General features: G+C 65.6%; 1 protein-coding gene across 4 annotated transcripts in view; it reads left to right on the forward strand.

Annotated features, from left to right (window-relative positions):
* The first annotated feature begins 617 nt into the window (after positions 1–617).
* Positions 618–18,478, forward strand: part of BRD3 (bromodomain containing 3) — a 31,310-nt gene continuing 13,449 nt past the window's right edge. For 2 of the 4 annotated variants that reach the window (XR_005532256.1, XM_039255153.1), the window contains exons 1-5: positions 618–709; positions 13,916–14,239; positions 14,951–15,088; positions 15,685–15,832; positions 16,624–16,838. Coding sequence is in view for 3 of the 4 variants with exons in the window: in XM_039255153.1 (XP_039111084.1) it covers positions 14,027–14,239; positions 14,951–15,088; positions 15,685–15,832; positions 16,624–16,838 (714 nt within the window). In the remaining variant the exon portion in view is untranslated. Of the gene's footprint in view, positions 710–13,451; positions 13,775–13,915; positions 14,240–14,950; positions 15,089–15,684; positions 15,833–16,623; positions 16,839–18,478 lie in introns of those variants that run through there. The other 2 variants (XM_039255156.1, XM_039255155.1) reach the window with 2 other exon arrangements.

Raw genomic sequence — 18,478 nt, forward strand, 5'->3', positions numbered from 1 at the left:
GAGGAGGGTAGACGGAGGGGGCGCGGCCGAGCGCGGCTCCTCCCCGGGCGGGGCCGCCCCTGCGCGCGCGCGCCGACGCCCCGCCCCCGCCCTCCGCGCGCGCCCCCGCCGGGCTAATTAGGCGCGCGGTTTGTTTACAAACACGGGGCTGGGCAGGTGCGCGCCGCCCCAACGATGCGCGGCTGGGGTTCGGGGGCGGCCTCCCGGGCTCCGGGGTCCCCTGGCGGGAGTGGGGCGCCGCCCGCGCTCCTGCCTTTTCCACGCCTTTTCCACGCCTCCCGCGGGCACCAGGAAATTCGCCCGTGGGCGCGAGTCCCCTGCGCGGCGGGGCGGGCGGCGGGGACGCAGGGCTGGCCGCGCGGGCCCGGGCCGGGGGGCGCCCGCCGGGGGTCCCCGCCCCGCCCCGCCCCGCGCGCCCCCCGGGCCGGGCCCGCTCGCGGCCGGGTCGGCGGGGCGGGCAGCGGGCGGGGGCGCGCGGGGCGGGGCGCGGCGCCGGCGGGGCCGGGACATGTAGTCCGCGCGCCGCGGCCTCCCCTGGGCGGCCCCAGCGCGGGCCCGGCCGCGGACTACGACTCCCGCCAGGCGCCGCGGCGCAGCGCATGAGCCCTGCTCGGCTCCGGCGCGTCTATTATGCTGCCGGGGCCGGCGAGCCAAAGAGGAGCCGGCCGCGCGGGCCGGGAGGGACGGCCGCAGGAGCCGCCGAGGCCAAGTACGCCTTTCTCTTGCTTCCTTGCGCGCGCGGGGCGGCGGGCGGCGCGGGCGGCGGCGGGCCGGGCGGGCCGGGGAGCGCGGCCCCGTGCGTCCCGCGCGGGCCGCCGGCGCGTCCCGGGAGCCGGGCGCCCGGGCCGCCGCCGCCGCCTTTGTGCGCGGCCACGATGCAACAAAGCGCGGCGGCCGCCCGGGGTCGCGGCGGCGGCGGCGGCGGCGCGGGCTCCCTTCCCTCCCCTCCGCCCTCGCCCGCGCCCTCCCGGCCGCCCGCGCCCCGGGCTGGGGGCGTCGCCGCAGCTGGGGCGCGCAGCCCGGAGTTGGCACGGCCAGCGCGCCCCGCGCCAACCCGGCCTCCCGCGCCCTCTCTTGCGGAAGGGATTTTTTTCCCCCTTTCCTCTGCCCGCCATCTTTCGGAGGGGGGAACGGGGGAGGACGCGGAGGGGAAGGTGCGCGGCGGCGTCCCGGGCCCGCCGTGCGCGCCGGCGCCACTTTCCCGGCGCCCGCCCGCCCTGGCCGCGGGCCCCTCGGGGCTCGCGCTGGGGGCCCGGCGCCGCCGCCGCCACCGCCGCCCGGGCGGGGGGCGAGACCAGGCCGGGCCCGCCTCGGGCTGGCGCGGGGGCAGCTTCCCCCCAGAGTTAGGGGCCCGGCGCCGACTTCGAGCCCCTCTGAGTTGCTGGGTCGTTGCAGCCAGGCGGGGAGGAGACCCAGTTCCCGTTTTGAAATGAGCCTGAAAAGCGCTTAATCCGGGCGAGGTCGACATGGAGCGGGAGGAGCGGGGTGCTGCTCCTCTTTCCCGCTCGGGGTGGGCACCGGCGTGGCCGTGGCACAAGCCCGTCCGGGAGGAATGCCCGCCACGCAGACCTCGAAGGTCCCCGTGGCCCCAGTGGGCTCCTCCGTGAATAAAGCTGGGGGCCGGGGGGGGGTGTTTCTCTCTCTCTCCACCGGTTGCTCATATGGGGGCAGGGCTAATGTGGAGGCCTTGGGCGGCCTCCTTTCCCTCGGGGGCCCAGGGACAGTTTTGGGAAGACGAAAAGTGGGGACACTGAGTGCGGTCCGCTAGGTGGCCCGCTTGGGGCTCCTCCGAGGAGTTCTCTGTGTTGAGCTCATACCCCCAGTGTCCCGCGACCCCGCGTTGTGGCTGGAAGCTTTCCGCCCAGACGTGCACAACTGTTAACTTGGTTATTGACTGCAAAGTTAACGGGGTGGGTGTGGGGCGGGGGTCGGGCATCAGTGGGCAAACAGGCAGGAGGAAAAAGAGGGAAGGGATCCCTCGGGCCCCTCCTCCCGCTCCCCCACCCCACTGAGGACGAAGAAGGGAGTTTTGTTGGCTTTTTCCCTTACTCTTATTTAACATGGGGCTTCTTTTCCTGGGTCCGTGGAGTGGCCCTGGGTGATCCTGAAGTCTAGCAAAGTTGCCTTGCGTTTTAGGGGCGGGGGGGAGTAGTTTTGGCGGTAAAGGGGTCAAGGGAAGGTCTGAATCCGTGCAGGGGGTCAGTTCTCCGGAGTGAGGACCTCCCCTCCTTCCCAGGGCCCCTTCGCAGCAGCCCTGAAGGTGGCCTCTCGTTTGCAAATAAAACTCTGTTTGCCCTTTTCTGTCTTGAGGCCTTGATGTGTGCTGGTGGTTACAGATAAGGAAAGATAGGGCACACGGTGGGGAGGGGCAGGAGGTGACGTGGGCAGCGGTGGGGCATTTCTCTCTGACCTTTCTGGTGACCCGGAGGGGGGGCATGCCTCACCCCCCGGGTATCTGGAAACTGCCTCCAAGCAGCCCCTCAGGCCTGGATCCTGTCCCAGCCCTGCCACAGGGACGTCCAGGGAAGTGGGATTTAGACCCTTTTTTGGGGTGGATGGTCGGCACTGTTTTGATTTTTGTTTTGTTTTTAGGGGGTAGAGTAATTGATTTCCTCCAGCAACAGCTCACGCGTGCTTTGGAAGTGAGCTTCGAATAAAGGACGGGATTTGTAAACACTCGGCTCCCGCCTTTGACTCATGGGCCGTCCTGGGCAGAAAGTGAAAGTGGGGGGGTTGCCCCCCCCCCCCGCACCGCCCAGCCCAACTCCCTGCTGCAGCCAGCGGCTCCTTCCTGTGCCCTCCGCCTGCAGGCTGGCGAGTTGCCAGACGCCAGAGCCCGGTGCCCAGCAAGTGGTGAGGTGCACGGCCACTTCCTGGTTCTAGGTTGTGGAGCCTTCCTGGGGGAGCCCTGCCCCCTCCCCCCCATTCCCCGGGCAGAGTGGACTGATTGGTAGAGACTAATGGGACCCCGCCTCGGTGCCCAGCTGCGGTGTCTGGCTTTCCGTCCACTGCTGGTGGGCCCTGTTCTCGGAAGAGCAGCACTCTCTCTTCGGGTCCTCGGGAAGCCTGGGCCGGGCCAGGAGTGGGGGGCTGCCCAGACCCAAAGCCCCCCCCCAAGTGGCTGCTGGTGGCAACCGGCCTGAAGCCCCCTGTGGGTTTCTTGAGTTTGGGGGTAGTTCAGGCGACTGGCTCTGTAGTGGGGGGAGGGGGGGAAGCCTGGTCCTTTTTTTCTTTTTTTTTTTTCCCTCTCGCTAACTGATCCTTGAGCTGTAACCAGGGGCACCCCAAGGCAGACCCCAGATACCTTGCCTCAGCAGGCCAGCGGCCAGTGGAGCGTTCTTTGTTTCACAGGGAAATGTTGGTGAACGAGTGCAGAAAGCAGCACCCTGCTCGCTGCATACTTGCCTTTGGGACCTTGGGGTGCCCGGGGGACGCCTGCCCTCCCACCTGAGGCTCTGCCCTTTTGTTCGAGCAGAAGAGACTGCCAGGTGTCCCGCAGCGCTGGGCCGCCCGGTGTGCTTGGGCGGGGAGCACTGGTCGCCGCCCGGGTGCCCAGGTGGTAGCTGGCGCGTCCCCTGGGCCCTTTGGTGCTTGCAGCCCCGCTCCGGGTGCCTGTGCTCCTGCCGTCCAAGAAGCGCGGGGGCGCTTAAAGTTGTCATGTTTGGGGACTGTTCCCACAGTGGTGGTTTGCATTTGAAGGCTGGCTCCTGGATGCACGGTTACAGTGGGGATAGTGGGGACCTGCGTGTGTGGCCGGGGCTTTGGGTCTGCCGTTCAGTGCTGCGGGGGAGTGTTGATCTTTTTCGCTAGTTTTCAGTTGTAGAAGACAGTCTGCTCTCAACTGACCCCCTTCCTAGGGCCTTTACAGCCTCTAGCGAGAGCCAGCTGGAAGATGCGTTTTGGAGGAAGCCCCTCCCTGCTCGCAGCAGGCCCCAGGGGTACTGGGGGACCTCGTCAGAAGTTAGTGAGGTGTTTGGAAGTCCTTTTCCAACCCCTCGAAAAATGTCACCTGGAGTGCAGTGCTAGTTCGGGTGTCCCTCGTCCACTTTCTCTTCGTGTGGCTAAAGTCGGGCTTGGTGGCCGTGTGGGAGCGTGATGACGATGGGCTGGTGGGCTGCGGTGGGGTCCCCGTTGGGGTCCCGGTTACCAAGAGCCCCAGGACGCGGAGGTGGGAATGCCTTCACCTGCTGGCTGCTGTCACAGTGGCCGCTGCCCGCGGACAGGAACATGTTCCCAGTTCCATGTGGCTGGACCCCCGTAATGTGTTACTAGAAGGGAAAGGAGCCATTTCAGGTCCGTGACTAAGAGCTGAGGGGACACCTTTCCTGTACGATGGCTGTGACCTGGATGGGGGTACAGTGTGCGTGTAAGGGACAGAGAGAGTGCCACGGGCCTCCTGAAGGAGGCGCTCCCCCCAGCTGATTGCCAGCCCCTTCCAGTGCCAGCCCTGGCATTGACAGGACATGCGCGGTGCCCGCCCAGCGTAGGGGCTGGGTGTTGAGAGCTCAGACTCCCTCTGGCTGTGGGCTCACAGATACGGCTCGCGCCCTCGGTGCTCCGTCCTAGCTGCCTCCAGGCTGTCTCCGCGGGGCTGGTTGTGAGTCTGGGCTTAGAGACACTGATGACCTGGTGACTGTCCCTAGTGATGACAGAAAGACCTAGGCCCCATAGGCCTGTCAGAGAGGCTGAAGGAGCGATGGGGAGTAGAATCCGCAAGAAGAGATTGGGGTACACGCTGGCATTTGGGCTGTGTTAACTCTACCACCGTGGGCGGGGTTCCCAGCGAGCCCCGGGCGGTAGTGTTCCCAGCGTGTGGGCTGTAGTAACATCCACTTGATGCTGAGGGAAGGCTGGGTGCTCAAGGCCCCGGCCGTTCTCCCTGCGTGTTCCTGAGCGGATGTGTTTGGGGAGCGGAGGCCAGGCCACGGTGGGCAGCAGCGTAGCCCAGTGTGGGGCAAGGTGGGGTCAGGACCCTGACGGGCGTGGTGGTGAGCCCTCCGGGCTCCCTGGGGGCATCCCTGGAGCTCCTGGGAGTCCGGCACGGCAGCTGGTGCGAAGCGGTGCCCACCCATGACGTGGCCTGGTTCCCGTCAGGCCCCACAGAAGGGGAGAGGCGTGGGGCGCTCCCATCTCCCTTCCTGGGATGGAACACACCAGGGCCCGCAGGCCACGCCCCCCTCCCCCCTCCGGCAGACCCTCCATGGTCTGGTCCTAGAAAGTTGCTGCACCCTGGTGCCCACGGGGCTGGGCCCCTGCCTCTGTACGTGTGTGGGGCCACCTGGCCTCCAGGGGCCTTGGGGAGACCAGCTGATGCGAGAGGATGGTCCTTCCCTGCCCAGGACAGAGTACGGAGGCCAGTCGCTCTGTCTTCACTCACAGCGTCCCCTGAAGACCTTTCCCTTTGAGCCGTGGGTCACTTGCCGCTTCCCAGCCCCGTGGGAGGTGTCATTCAGCGCAGCCTGTGGCCTGCCCTTGGGGGCGCCCCGTGGGGATGCACGTGGGTGTTGCTGGGGCTCCCCCACTGATCACCAGTGTCGCCAGGTTCTGGCCTGCCAGGTGCCTGGGCCAGAGCTCAGTGTTTCTGAGCATGCGCGCACGTGTGTGTGTGTGTGTGTGTGTGTGTGTGTGTGTGTGTGTGTGTGTGTACAACTCCCCAAAGCCCCCTGGGCCCTCACACCCCTTGAGAGGCACCCCTAGCATGGCAGGGGGTGCTCAAAGGATGTATGGAGACAGAGCCTTGCGGTGGCGATGGGGGTGCAGCTGGCGAGCCGTGGGCCCCGCTCGGCAGTGAGCTCTCGGGTCCATGTTGGGGCGAGAAGGGAGCCGTTCAGAGGCTGGCTTCCCCACGAGGCTGGCGGGCCGGGGAGAAGCGAAGACCTTGGCAAACAGCGGGTTGAGGAAGCATGAGGCGGGTCGGGGGCCCGGGCCCCCGCCGCTGTGGGTACGGAGCCCAGAGGACAGGGCCGGGGCTGGGGACAGTCTTTCAGGCCCGGTGCAGCGGCGGCACGGCGGAGGGGACTGGGCCAGCCGGGGCCGGGCTGCCTGCTGCAGGAGAGCAGGTGTGACCTAGAGCCAGGGTGCGCTCCCTGCCCGAGCAGGGTGTGGCGGGCTCAGCCTGCTGGTCTGCGCCCCTCCCCGGGGGTCCCCTCCCCTGGCCCCACAGGGAGAGGCAGTTGGCTCTGTCTGTCATGGAAGCTGACCCTGGCCTCACGGAGCCTGTTTCCTGAGACCTGGATGGCCAGCCCCGGGGCGGCCGCCGGTCAGCCTGGGCTGCCTGGGCCACAGGTTCTCCCGCTCTGCGATGGCCCTCGGCGCCCTGTGTGCTGCGCTGGGAAAAGGGTCCCAAGAGGCGGTGGTGGGGAGTCTGGTGTGGGGTGAGCGGCCTCGTTTGAGGCCAGCCTCTGCCTCTTTTTGGCCGGGTGACCTTGTGCCCTGTCAGCCCCAAGCCTCTGTCCCCCCCCCCCCAAAGACGGAGCTCACGTGACCCCCACTGGTGCCATGCCGGGCGGACGGCAAGGAGACTGGGACTGGAGTGTGGCAGTGGGGCCCCCCAGGGGCGCAGTGTGAGCCCCCACCCCGACCTCCCGCGAGAGGCCGAGCATTTGAAGGCCGTGCTCATTGCTGGTGGGAACGGTGGATCTGAGCAGGACCTGTGTCCCCTTCCCTCGCTGAGGCTGGGGACAGACTTCTACCTGTGAAGACAGCGTCCTCAGTGCCTCCTCTCCTCCCAGGACATGCCGTGGACCTCCACCGTCTCCTCCCCTGCGGTCCCTCCCCTTGAAAGCTGGGGCTCCCCCCGCCCCCAGGCCCAAATAAGGGCTCCTTGCTCTGGGCCAGGCCAGCCTGGAAATGCCCCGTGTGGCCCCTGCCCTCTCCTGGTCTCATCCCTCCATGGCTGAAAGTGCTCCATGGCCACCTGCAAGGGAGTGTCCGTGTGTCCCTTGGTCCGTCCGGCTGCCCTGGAGCGTCCAACCTGGCCTTCCTCCAGCGCCACCTGTGGGCCGCCGCCGCCCCGTCTTGGGGGTGTTTTCCGTGGTGGCGATTGGACAGAGGACCTACTCATTTGTCCGGGGACACCCGATGAGGTCTTGCCGGATGCCCTCGTGGGCTGAGCCTAGTGGACTTCTGTGTTTGATCCAGGGTCCTAGGTCCCCATGGAGGAGGGAGGCGGGTCCCAGAGGCGGAGTCCAGGCCCCTTGGGAAGCAGTGGGAGCTGCCTGTCTGGCTCCGGGCCAGCGCCTGCCTGGCCGCCTGCAGCCCCGGGACCCGCCTCCCACCCCCCAAGGCCCGCATGGAGCCCCTCACGCAGTGGAGCGCGTGTGTCCCCAACATAGTGTGGCCAGTTCGTGTCCCCTGCCACCTGCCCACTTTGGAGACTCTGGGTCACAGGCTTTCACTTGTGTTTGAGGGTTTTTGTGGTTTATCTGAGTTTCCGCTCTGGGCAGTTTCAGATCCTCTCGAGTCGAAGGCAGTGCGTCTCCACTTTGACCTTCACCCACTTTGCACGTGCTGGCCGCCTGGCCTGGCGGGCATCCTCTGGGAGCGGGGTGGGTCCCCTGCACCTCGGTCTCCACCCCCCCCACCCCCCACCGCTGAGGAGCCGGCCCCCTCCCCACCGGCGATCCTAGCAGAGAGTGGGCGCTTGGCAGAGGCTTCCTGGCTGTCCCCGGAAGGAGCGCCACTTGCCCGCCGTCTGCAGGACCTCGTCGGAGTGGAGTCCCTGCTCCGTGAGCAGGAGGGCTGCCCTCGCCAGGGGAGGGCCGTCTTTGCAGTAAACAGCTTTCCGTGGTGAAGCGGCTGCCAGTGGGTGTGTGGGGGGTGCAAGGCGGCCAGCCTACCCGGGGGCTTGAACGGTGAAATTAATCGCTCCCGCGCTGTGTGTGCTTACAAACCTTGATGCCCACGTTCTAGAAGAATGGTTTCCAGCCAACTGGCGTTAGGCGGGCCCGTGGGATCTGGTGCCAGTGAGTTGGCACTATACATTTTACTCCTGTTTACCCCAGACGACTAGGTCCGTACCCTGTTCCCCTGGGAGCAGCTGGGGTGGGGAGGCAGGCAGGGCAGAGTTTCCAGCCTATGGATTCTACATGTCCTTTGTCTGAAAGGGCTGGGGTCTCTTTTTGGCACCTGCGCTTCCCCACCCCCTGCACGGGGGGCCTCTTCCAAGCCAGGTGAGGGGGGAGTGGGGAGCAAGGTCGTGTCCCTCAGCTCTCACTGCTGCTGTGAGTGGGTGGGGAATGCAGGGTCCTGAGCACCCAAGGAAAAGTGGGGTTCACCCTGGTGCTGTAGGAGTGTCCAGTGCAGACAGGTGGAGGGGCACCCTGAGCCCCCAAAGTGCCCAGCTTCTCCTGGTTTGTCTTGTCCCCAGACCTGCACTCATTTCCCAGCCCTACCCCATTATCAGGAAGCAGACCCCAGGCAGGTTTCATTCATAAGACTTTGAGCACCTGTGTCTGAGAGATAGGCGCTCCAGAAAACCTAACACCGCGGTATCTCGGCCACCCCCAGAAGACTTAAAGCCGCAATCCCTCTATCACCCACAACGTCCTAACGCTGAATCCAAAAGATTATCAAAGAGTGGTGAAGGAAGCACCCATCGTCGATTCGCTTTGCAGCCTGGCTTGGGCACCAGAGTCCAGGGCCACCTCCCAGTGGCCCGTGCCCACTCTTGATTGCCGGACCGTGAAATGGAGCAGCACCGTCCTGTCCCCTTCCATGTGACCTGGGAGTCTCAGGCTGGGTGTAGAAGTTGACCCCAGTGATGGGCAGCCTTCCTTGTCACACGGGTCCACCTAGCCGCAGCGGGATTGGGCCCTTCTGGTGCCCCCGTTTGCCTTCGTTCCCCTCTTGATTTGGGAGCCCCGGGGTGCCCCACTGGGGACTCCTTCGAGGAGGTGCTGGAGGTCCCTGGCAGTAGATGCAGGACAGGCCAAGCCGGCCCCCCTGGGAGTTTTCTCTCTTCTGTCAGCGGCCAGTGTAGCTGGACGGGCTTCTGCCCGGCCATTTCTCCCCACCTGGCATGGCCGAGGGGGCAGGGCTGGGGTGTCCGTGTTCCTGCACGGAGCCCAGGCCTGCGGAGAGGGGCTGGCGCGCACCTGGAGGGCTGCTCGGGGGAGTGCAGTGGGTGCTGCAAGAGCCTTCCCGCTCCGCTGCCAGACGTGATGCTTCTGGGTACGTGGCTAGCTGGGTGGCTCGTGGTTATAACGTGGAGTTGGGAGGGTGCTGAGGGGCTGGGCCTGGTCCGCCGGGACACGGAGGCCGGTACAGGGCTGCATTTGTGTTAGGTAGACGTGTTTTCAGTGCGTGTCCCATGTGTGACCTCAGCGTGTCCACACAGCACCTGGGAATGGGTGTCCAGAGACCCTCAGACTCCAGTCCCCGGCCCTCTGCTGTGCCGTGTCCCCCTCCCCGGGTGACGTGGTAGCCAGCACACCTCCCTCTGTTCCAGCCCGACATGCCAGAGTCACCCAGCTCCGTAGCCATGGGCCAGGATGTCACTGGTCCCCACATCCCCGCGGGTGGGAAGCTGTGGCACCCGTGTCTCTGTCCGCGGGGCTGGGTTGGGAGCACTCGGTGGGGGGCTGGAGGTCCGCCAGTGAGGGGAGCCGAGTTCAGAACCCTGGTGTGGGAGACCCTCTGCGAGGCCCTCCTTACCCGGTGCCCTTGATGGAGTGGTGACAGCCGGGCCACCTCGTTCTTCAGCTGCTTGAGTCCCGTCCCCCGAAGGCCCACGTGGGTCAGCTCGGCAAAGACACCGAGGGCAGGGGGCCTCGGCCTTGCCTTCTGTGGCTGCGCACACTCACTTGGACCTCATAGGTCACCTGGCGTCTTGGCACCAGCAGAGGCGAAGGGCTCATGGCCGGGCTGACCCTCAGTACCTTTCTTGCCGTGTTCTCCGGGTCTGCCGCTGCCGGCCTCGCCCAGGAGGGCAGTGGTCTGTTTAAGTTTTGTTTTTTTAGTGTTTATTTCTTTTAGAGAGACAGAGAGTGCGAGAGAGAGCAGGGGAGGGGCAGAGAGAGGGACACACAGAATCGGAAGCAGGCTCCAGGCTCTGAGCTGTCAGCACAGAGCCCGATGTGGGGCTTGAACCCACGAACCGTGAGATCGTGACCTGAGCCGTAGTCGGATGCACAACCAACTGAGCCCGTCCAGGCGCCCCAAGTTATACTTTCATTCCTGGTCTCAGAATGCAGCCCTGACCCCACCCAGGAGACTGATGGATAGTGTGCCGGCTCCACGTGCCTCCGGGCCGGGTGGCAGAAGCCGTGTGTGGCACACCTGTGGTTCCCGCCTTGTCCCTGCGCTTTGCCCCGACAGGTGGGCTGGGTCTGGACAACCCGGCTGTGGCCATCGGGACCCCAGGGGCGGCAGAGCTGCTGAGCGCGACTCCATCCTTTAGGATCGAGGTGGCCTTCCCCCCTGAGGAGCTCGCTGGGCTATGCGGCCCTTCCTGTGGCCCCAGGTCCGTGGCCCCAGGCCTCGTATAGGAGCTCCGAACGCTTGGCCGTGAGCCTAGTGCGGGATTGTGGTTGGCTTGTGCTTGAGCAGTTTTCCAAAATGGAAATTCTTTCGCATTCTTCCTTTGCAAAAGAAACGTGTCCTAAACACAGCATGCCTGTTGAGGAATGTGATCGGAGGGTGAGCCCCCCGTCCTAGCGGGCTGGTGTGCAGGCCCTGGGCCATCATCCACCTCCCGGTCGGGGCTTCCCACGATGGCCTGTGGCCTCCTTCATCCTCCTCAGTGTTTGTGGAGCCACCACCCAGCCCGGAGAAGTGTCCAGGGGCAGGGCCAGGCCAGGCTTCCCCTGCGGCTCTGCTCACCTTGGCCTGCCGTCCACCTGTGCTTTGAGCAGAGGTGACCGACCCCGAGGCCTTGGCTCCGTCTGCAGGGGTGACGGTGTGCATGCTCCTACAGGGGTGCGGCCACTTGATGCTGCCCGCCCCGGTGCCTGTGTGGTTTTTTTTTATTTTTAATGTTTTTATTTATTTCTGAGAGAGACCGACAACGTGAGCAGGGGAGGGTCAGAGAGACACGGAATCTGAAACAGGCTCCAGGCTCTGAGCTGTCAGCACAGAGCCCGACACAGGGCTCGAACCCACGAACTGTGAGATCATGACCTGAGCTGAAGGCGGACGCTCAACCGACTGAGACCCCCCAGGTGCCCTGGTGCCTGTGTGGTTTTATGACCAGAGAGCCTCTCCCCGAGTCCCCCTCCCTCCATGACAGCTCCCAGGCGCCAGGCTCTAGGGGTGTCTGGCCCAGGCTCTCTGACTGTCCCCTTGCTGGTCTCCTCCAGAGAGGTGGGTCCTGGCTCCTGGAAGGGCTGGTGGGGGACCCCCAGCCTCTTAGGCTCTGCCTGCCCTTCCGTCGTCCCTGTTGAGCTGGTGCTGGGGACGGAGGACAGGCTCCAAGAGGTGTGAGAAGCAGACGGCTGGGCGCTGGCTGTCACCCTCACCACCAGACAGGATGCCACAGCCCCGCTGTCACCCTTGGGTATTTGCAGGGGTCTGTTTGCAGGAAGGGGGAGGGCCCATTGCTGTGCAGTCCCTGCGGATAGTGGGGCATCGTGTGCTGGACAGCGCCGGCCCTTTCTGCACATGTCCCAGGGCCGCAGAGTGGAGGTGGAGGCGGAGGCAGGCTTCACCTTGGGCCACTGTGTGGGTCCTCCTGTGGCCAGTAGTGACCGTGGACATGCAGCGAGCGCGTGCCGGCGCCCAGCACCGTGCTCAGAGCTTCCGCAGTGTTGTCTGGGCTCCCCTGGAGGTGCCTGGCTCAGGTCCTGGCGGCTGTCCGTCTGTCCTGGGTGCTCACCTCAAGGCAGGGTTGGGGGACTTGTTCCCGTGTTAGTGGACAACGCTGGCCACGGGTTTGGAGCAGCAGTGGTCGGGGGAGGGAGGGGGGAGGCCTTGGGGCATTTCTCAAGTCCTGGTGGCCGCCTGAGCATGTCCCTGCATCAGCAGTGCCTGTCTCTCCTCCACCTGGGTGGGAGAGGTCAGCCTGTGTCCCCACCCAGATCGATTTTTAACCCCTGGCTGCAGCCTACCTGTTCCCTGGCTTCTAGGGCCAAGTGGCGGCGGCAGCAACAGTGCTAGGTGCCTGCCACCCACACCCCTGCCAGATGCAGGGAGGGCAGGCGGCGGGGGAGGGGGTGGGGGTGGGGTTCACAGAGATCCCAGAAGGTGGCCATGGTGCTCTGACCAAGTGTGGGCTGACCTGCCAGGAGTGGGGGTGGGGCAGTGGGGTGTGAGCATGACCCAGGTTTGCACTGGGCTCCCACGCCTCTCTGGTGGTGAAGACCCACCCTCATAGCCATCAGCACGAGCTGGCACGGCCACTCTCCCCTCTGAGCTGCCGGCGGGGCCCGCGGACCCTGTGCCGACTGTCCGGCGACCCGGGGAAGAGGGAGAGGCGCCAGCTCCCTGCAGGTGTGCATGGAAGAGGGGGTGGGGCTGTGGGCTCCCCGGGGAGACAGGCCTCGGGGTGGTGGTTCTAGGGTGTCCCTCGAATGTGCCGCAGCTCTGCTTGGTGCATCAGAGGTGCCCCTGTTGTCTCTGAACCATGCTCAGTTTGGCTGGAGTGGTTTGTGGCAGGTGCCCGTTACTTTGGTGTAGACATGCCCACGTGGCAGGTAGCAGGCACCCCTGGGGTGCTCGCCAGCTCACAGAGCTCCCCAAGTTTTTGTTTTTTTTTTTTAATTTTTTTTTTTTAAGGTTTTTATTTATTTCTAGGAGAGAGAGAGAGAGACAGCGTGAGCAGGGGAGGGTCAGAGAGAGAGGAAGTCACAGACTGAAACAGGCTCCAGGCTCTGAGCTGGCAGTCAGCACAGAGCCCGACGCGGGGCCCGAACCTACGAACCGCGAGATCATGACCTAAGCGAAAGGCAGACGCTTAACCGACTAAGCCACCCAGGCGCCCCCAAAGAGCTCCCCAAGTTTTAGCCATCCGCTTGCAAGGGCGGGTCGCAGTCACCGATGTGGGCTGCCCCCGGTGCTGTCTGGCGCCTCACACGGAGGGCAGTGCCGCTCAGCCCCAACCTGTGTGAATATTGTGATGGGACTGGACACGCGGAAACCTGAAGTGTAGCAGGGCCAGAAATGTGGCCCGGTGCTCACATTCCACACGCGCTCTGCAGTCCACTCCGTGCCCCGCGAGTAAAATCAGGGCTGCTGGCTGCCACCCAGGATAAGTTAGGGCTTTGGTGTCAGGACCTGCCTGTGTGTTGTGGGCTGTGGGCTTGGAGAGCGTTTCTAAAAGCTGACGTGGAGGGGGGTTGGCGGGGTTCGGTCCACAGCAGCCCCGCAGTTACTGAGAGAGCGGGGAGGTGGGGGGGACATGCCCTTGCCTGCCCTCCCCATTGGCCTGGGGCCGGGCGTGTCACACCCCAGCCGCCATCACAAACCAGCGCCCGTTCTCGTGGTTACATCAGAACCCCGCTGCCAGGGGGCCCAGCTCCGCGCGCGGCACGTGGATCCGTGAGCGGCCTGCCTGCCCGGCTCGGCAGGGTCAATGCTGTAGTGCTCTCTACGTGTGAATCATTCCCCCAAAGCTGCCACGGCTGGGCACAGCCAGAGTCGGCCCCCAGCAGGCAGGCAGTGGGTGTGCAGCGTGTGCGCCAGGAGCAGCCACGTTCAGGGGCCCCCGTCTGCCACCACTGGCCGTGTGCCCAGGCAGCCACCTTCCCGCTCTTGTGTCGCCCACCTGCCCGGGTGGCCTATGTTCGCGTTCCCTCCCTGCGCCAGCCTGAGAGCAGTAGGCAGAGCGGTTTGGTGACAGGTGAGGGCTACTTTGAGCAGGGCGAGTGGCGCGAGCCAGACAACTCGGCCTCGTTGCGATCGCTCGGGGGGTCCACAGGGCTGGGAGGGGTGGTGGGGCCTGGGTGACCGGCCCACCTCTGCTATGCCTCCTCCCCCGTAGGTGCTGCCCGGTTGGGCCCAGAAATGGGATGTCAGGCCGCCGAAAGGAGCATAGTGGAAGCCAGGGCGTCCCCGAGCCGCTGCTGTGACGGCCAGTGAGCGACAGCAGAGGATGTCCACCAGCACGACGGTCGCCCCCACGGGGATCCCAGCGGCCCCGGGCCCCGTGAACCCGCCCCCTCCGGAGGTCTCCAACCCCACCAAGCCGGGCCGCAAGACCAACCAGCTGCAGTACATGCAGAATGTGGTGGTGAAGACGCTCTGGAAACACCAGTTCGCCTGGCCCTTCTACCAGCCCGTGGACGCAATCAAGCTGAACCTGCCCGTGAGTACCCCTCCTCCCCGGGGTCATCCCTGCACACACACCCCGCGGCCCCATTCCCGGACGGGCCACCCCTTGGGCCCAGGCACCACCAAGGCGCTGGTTAGTGGTGCTGGGAAGCCAAGCACAGCCCTGGGGCCCATGGTGACCAAGGAGCAGAGGGGCTCCTTATGGGTTGGGAGGGGGAGGGAGCAGGAGCCAGGACTCACCTGAGGCTGCCTTCTGTTCCCGTGCACCCTGGAGAGCGCGGCACCTGCCCCTTGAGGTCACGTTCTGGGGGTGCTGCCCCAGCACAGCCGCGGTGCAGGCCTGGCCGTCTGCTGGGTTCCTTATCTGGACCCGAGTAGAGAATCCCTGAGTGTTTTAAGCAAAGCCCTGTGTCAGGAGCTGGCGGCCTGGATTCCCAGCCCAGCCTTTCACTGGCCTCCCGCGGACCCTGGGTTTGGAATCCGGGAGGGGGCCCGGCCCCGTCTCCAGCACGACTGGCTCTGGGGCCTGCGTCTCTAAGAACTCCCGTGCGGGCAGAGGCTGTCAGGCGGGAGGCGTGTGGCGGGGTTTGCGGCTGCCTGGGCACTTGCCCCACACCCTGCCTCTGCCGGGCCCGGCACCTGGCTCACCCGCGAAGACCACATGGTGTGCGGTCAGTGTCCTTGGGAACGGCAGAAGTGACTGCGTGGTGGGCGCTGATGACCTCTCCAAAAATCTCTCTCGTAGGATTATCATAAGATAATAAAGAACCCGATGGACATGGGGACTATCAAGAAGAGGCTAGAAAACAGCTATTACTGGAGCGCGAGCGAGTGTATGCAGGACTTCAACACCATGTTCACAAACTGTTACATTTATAACAAGGTAAGGGTGCGAGCGGCCCCAAGACGCCCCTGCAAGCCAGCTGGTCCCACACGCTGCCCCCGCCCCCCAGGGGTAAAAACTTCAGAGGGAGCTCAGGGACCAAACGCTTTAAACAGTCTGTGCCCTCAGACCTAGACCCCCCCCCATAGTGATGTGGGGGTCAGCGCAGGCTCGGGCGCGCGCAGCCGCCAGGGCGGCCAGCTGCGCTCTCCCCTCTCCCACGCGCAGCGCCCAGAACAGCGGGGACCCCGCCTGTCAGGGGAACGCGTCCACAAGCGGTTTCTAGCGGGGAGAGTAGATGAGGGAGGGTCCACATGACCCTATGTTTGTAGGGGGTTTGCCGTTTGCAACAGCGACGTGATAACGCAGAGGCGAATCAAGTTGACCCGGGTAGAAGGTGGTGTTTCCTCCACGAGAAGGTGGTCACCCTTCTCGTCTCCACACGGAGCGCACCCCCTGGGCCTTGGCCGCCTCCCACCCCTGCAGATCTCCTAACAGGTTCTCGTCCGCGTTTCTGCGAGCTGCACCCTGCGCGGCCCTTGGCAAACGCGGGTTCCTTTCTCAACAAGTGACCTTGGCTCTCCCTGTGTCTTCAGCCCACAGATGACATAGTGCTAATGGCCCAGGCCTTAGAGAAAATTTTTCTGCAGAAAGTGGCCCAGATGCCCCAGGAAGAAGTTGAATTATTACCCCCTGCTCCGAAGGGCAAAGGCCGGAAGCCAGCTGGCGGAAGCCAGAGCACAGGTAAAGGGGTGCACGGGCGCTGTCACATTACCTGACGTCCCCGGGGACTGACAGTAGCCTTCCTCCTGCGGCTCCCTCGGCCCCTCTGAGCCCAGTGTCCCTGTCTGCGGAGCCGGGGCTGTCTGAGGCCCCGCTGGCCCTGGGCGGCCTCATTACAGGCTGCCTTTGGGCTTGCTGCCGTGGGGGGACTGTGGTTGTGCCAGGTCCCCGTCCTCTGAGGCCACCTCTTCCAGAGGTCTGCACAGGGGGTCCCTGTGGGCCCCTGGGGCCTTGCCTGCCTGGTGTGCATTGTGTTCTCGGTGACAGGAGAGGGCTGTGCGCCCGGTCGGGCAGGGTGGTGCGCTGGGAGCCCTGAGGCTCTTACGTGGCCCAGGAACCCGGAAGGAAGGGGCAGGCTGATGGGGGGGGGGGGGGGGCTGGCCCGCACGGGTCCCCAGCGCCGCCGGCCATCCCACTTTGCAGATGGGACTGTGGGTAGTTAAGGGGCTCGGCCTGGGCTGCTCAGCTGGTTCTTGGTGGAGTCTGCGTCACTGCCTGGGGTTGCAGGCCGTAGGCTCTCCCTCCCAGGCTGTGCCTCGTGCAGACCCCCTGGTCCAGAGTTTAGCCTCTGGCTGGAGGGAGAGCCTGGAGAGGCGGGTTCCGTGGGGGCATCAAGGCTCGGGGCCGGGGGTCTCAGGAAATGGGGCTCCCTGGCACTGGCGCGCTCTGGCCAGAGGATGGCCCAGGAAGCTTCTGGAAGCTGGCTGCCAGGTAGAGCTTGGTGTGTTCAGTGTGCTTTGCTTGTCTTCAAGGTACGCAGCAGGTGGCGGCCGTGTCCTCTGTGTCCCCAGCAGCCCCCTTTCAGAGCGTCCCCCCCACCGTCTCCCAGACGCCTGTCATTGCTGCCACCCCTGTGCCAACCATCACTGCAAACGTCACGTCGGTCCCCATGCCCCCGGCCGCCGCCCCACCGCCTCCCTCGACGCCCATCATCCCTGTGGTCCCTCCCACACCGCCTGTCATCAAGGTGAGCATCCCTGGGGACGAGGCCAGCTAGCTGGCTGATGGCCGGGCCGGCGCTCCTGGATTCGGGCTGGTGGGGGGAGGGGGCCGCTACCTGTCCCCGGGCTCTGACTGCTTATCGAATGTCGGGTACACGTGACTTTGGTTCTCTCTGTGCTCCTGACGCAGATGGGGAGACCGAGGCTTGGGTGGCTTTAGGTCACACAGCTGGTGAGGGCGGGCTGCGCTGAACCCCTGCCTCTCTGGCCCGAAGGCCTGGTCTGCGCAGCGCAGGGTCCCGTGGGAAGGTGTGGGGAGCAGGGTGGACAGGCCCGGAGCCCCCCAACTCACACTTGCATTTAGGGCAGTGGCCTGGGGGCGTCGTGCGGGGCCAGCACCCCTGCTGGCACGAGCTCTAGCGCCATCCGTCTCCCCAGCGTGGCTGGCACTCTCGTGGCGGGGACTGTCCCGGCCGGGTCTGGGCTCCGAGCCGGCGCTCGCCGTGAGGTCCGGACAGGCCGCGTGCCGGGCGCTGATGTGTGTCGTCTTCCGTTTGCCCCTCACAGCGGCCCTCTGGGGCAGACAGTATTTCCCCCAGGTTACAGATGAGGAAGCAGGCGCTCAGAGGGGTTAAGTGGCTCCCCCAAGGTAAAATGCCCCCTGCGTTGCTTCCCCTCCCCCGTGGTCTCACTGCCTGCTCTTGCCCGGGCGGCGCCTGGCCAGGCTGCCCAGCCCAGTGCCCGGCTGGTTTTGGAGCATGTCCTGTCTGCCGTGGCCAGGTGAGCGCCCCACCGCACCTTGGTGGCACGCGCTTGGCATCCTGTGGGTGCCCACAAGCGTCTGCGGACCGCCAGCTCGTGCCCCTGCCGGCCTGGGGGCAGTGGCTTGGCTGGGGCAGAGACCGCGGTGGTGTCCCGGAGAGCGGGTCCCCGTGAGGCCATCGGCCCGGGCGCCGCGACTTTGAGGGGCTCCTCTGCCGGTCCGGGAGGCGGGGCGCTGGCCGAGCCGGTCTCGGGCGCGCTGAGCCCTGGCTGCAGCCCACACCCTGATGCCCGTGGCCCCCGGGCACGGTGCCTGAGGGGACGCGCATGGCCCAGGACTCCTGGGCGTTCACACCCTCTCCCACTGGGGACATCCTGTGTGAGTGCCCGACACATGCCCCCGAGAGACTCTGCTAATCATTTTAGCGTTCCCTCTCCTGTGGCTCCTGCTGCCTTCGGGGTTCAAGTCCTGACTTGCCCAGTCAGCCCCCGGGAGTCCTTGGTCCCAGACACTCTGCCGCGACCCTGCCCGGCCCCTGGCCTTCCTGCCTCCCGGCCTCGCCCTGCTCCACCGTGAGCCCCAGCCTGGAGGCCCTGATCTGGGACTCTCCCGCCGGCCTTTATAAGCCGAGGATCCCATTCATCTCTGCTGTCCCTGGGGACGCTCCCGCTTGGGGACGCTCCCACCACCGGGCTCACCCTGGTCATGCCGGCCCCGGGAGCCCCCAGCACAGCCCCTGAGGTCAGATGCAGGTGAAGCGCATGCGACACCTTGCGCTGCTGGGGCGTGACCGGGAGCCCACGGGGACCGCAGAGGCCTGGGGGCAGATGGAGCGGGCCCTCAGAGGGGCAGCTCCGGGGATGGTTTCTGCGTCCAGCCTCACCACTACCAGCTGTGTGACCT

Source organism: Hyaena hyaena, unplaced genomic scaffold (assembly GCF_003009895.1).
Source record: "Hyaena hyaena isolate Hyena2069 unplaced genomic scaffold, ASM300989v1 scaffold_511, whole genome shotgun sequence".
In the NCBI taxonomy this organism is placed as follows: domain Eukaryota; kingdom Metazoa; phylum Chordata; class Mammalia; order Carnivora; family Hyaenidae; genus Hyaena; species Hyaena hyaena.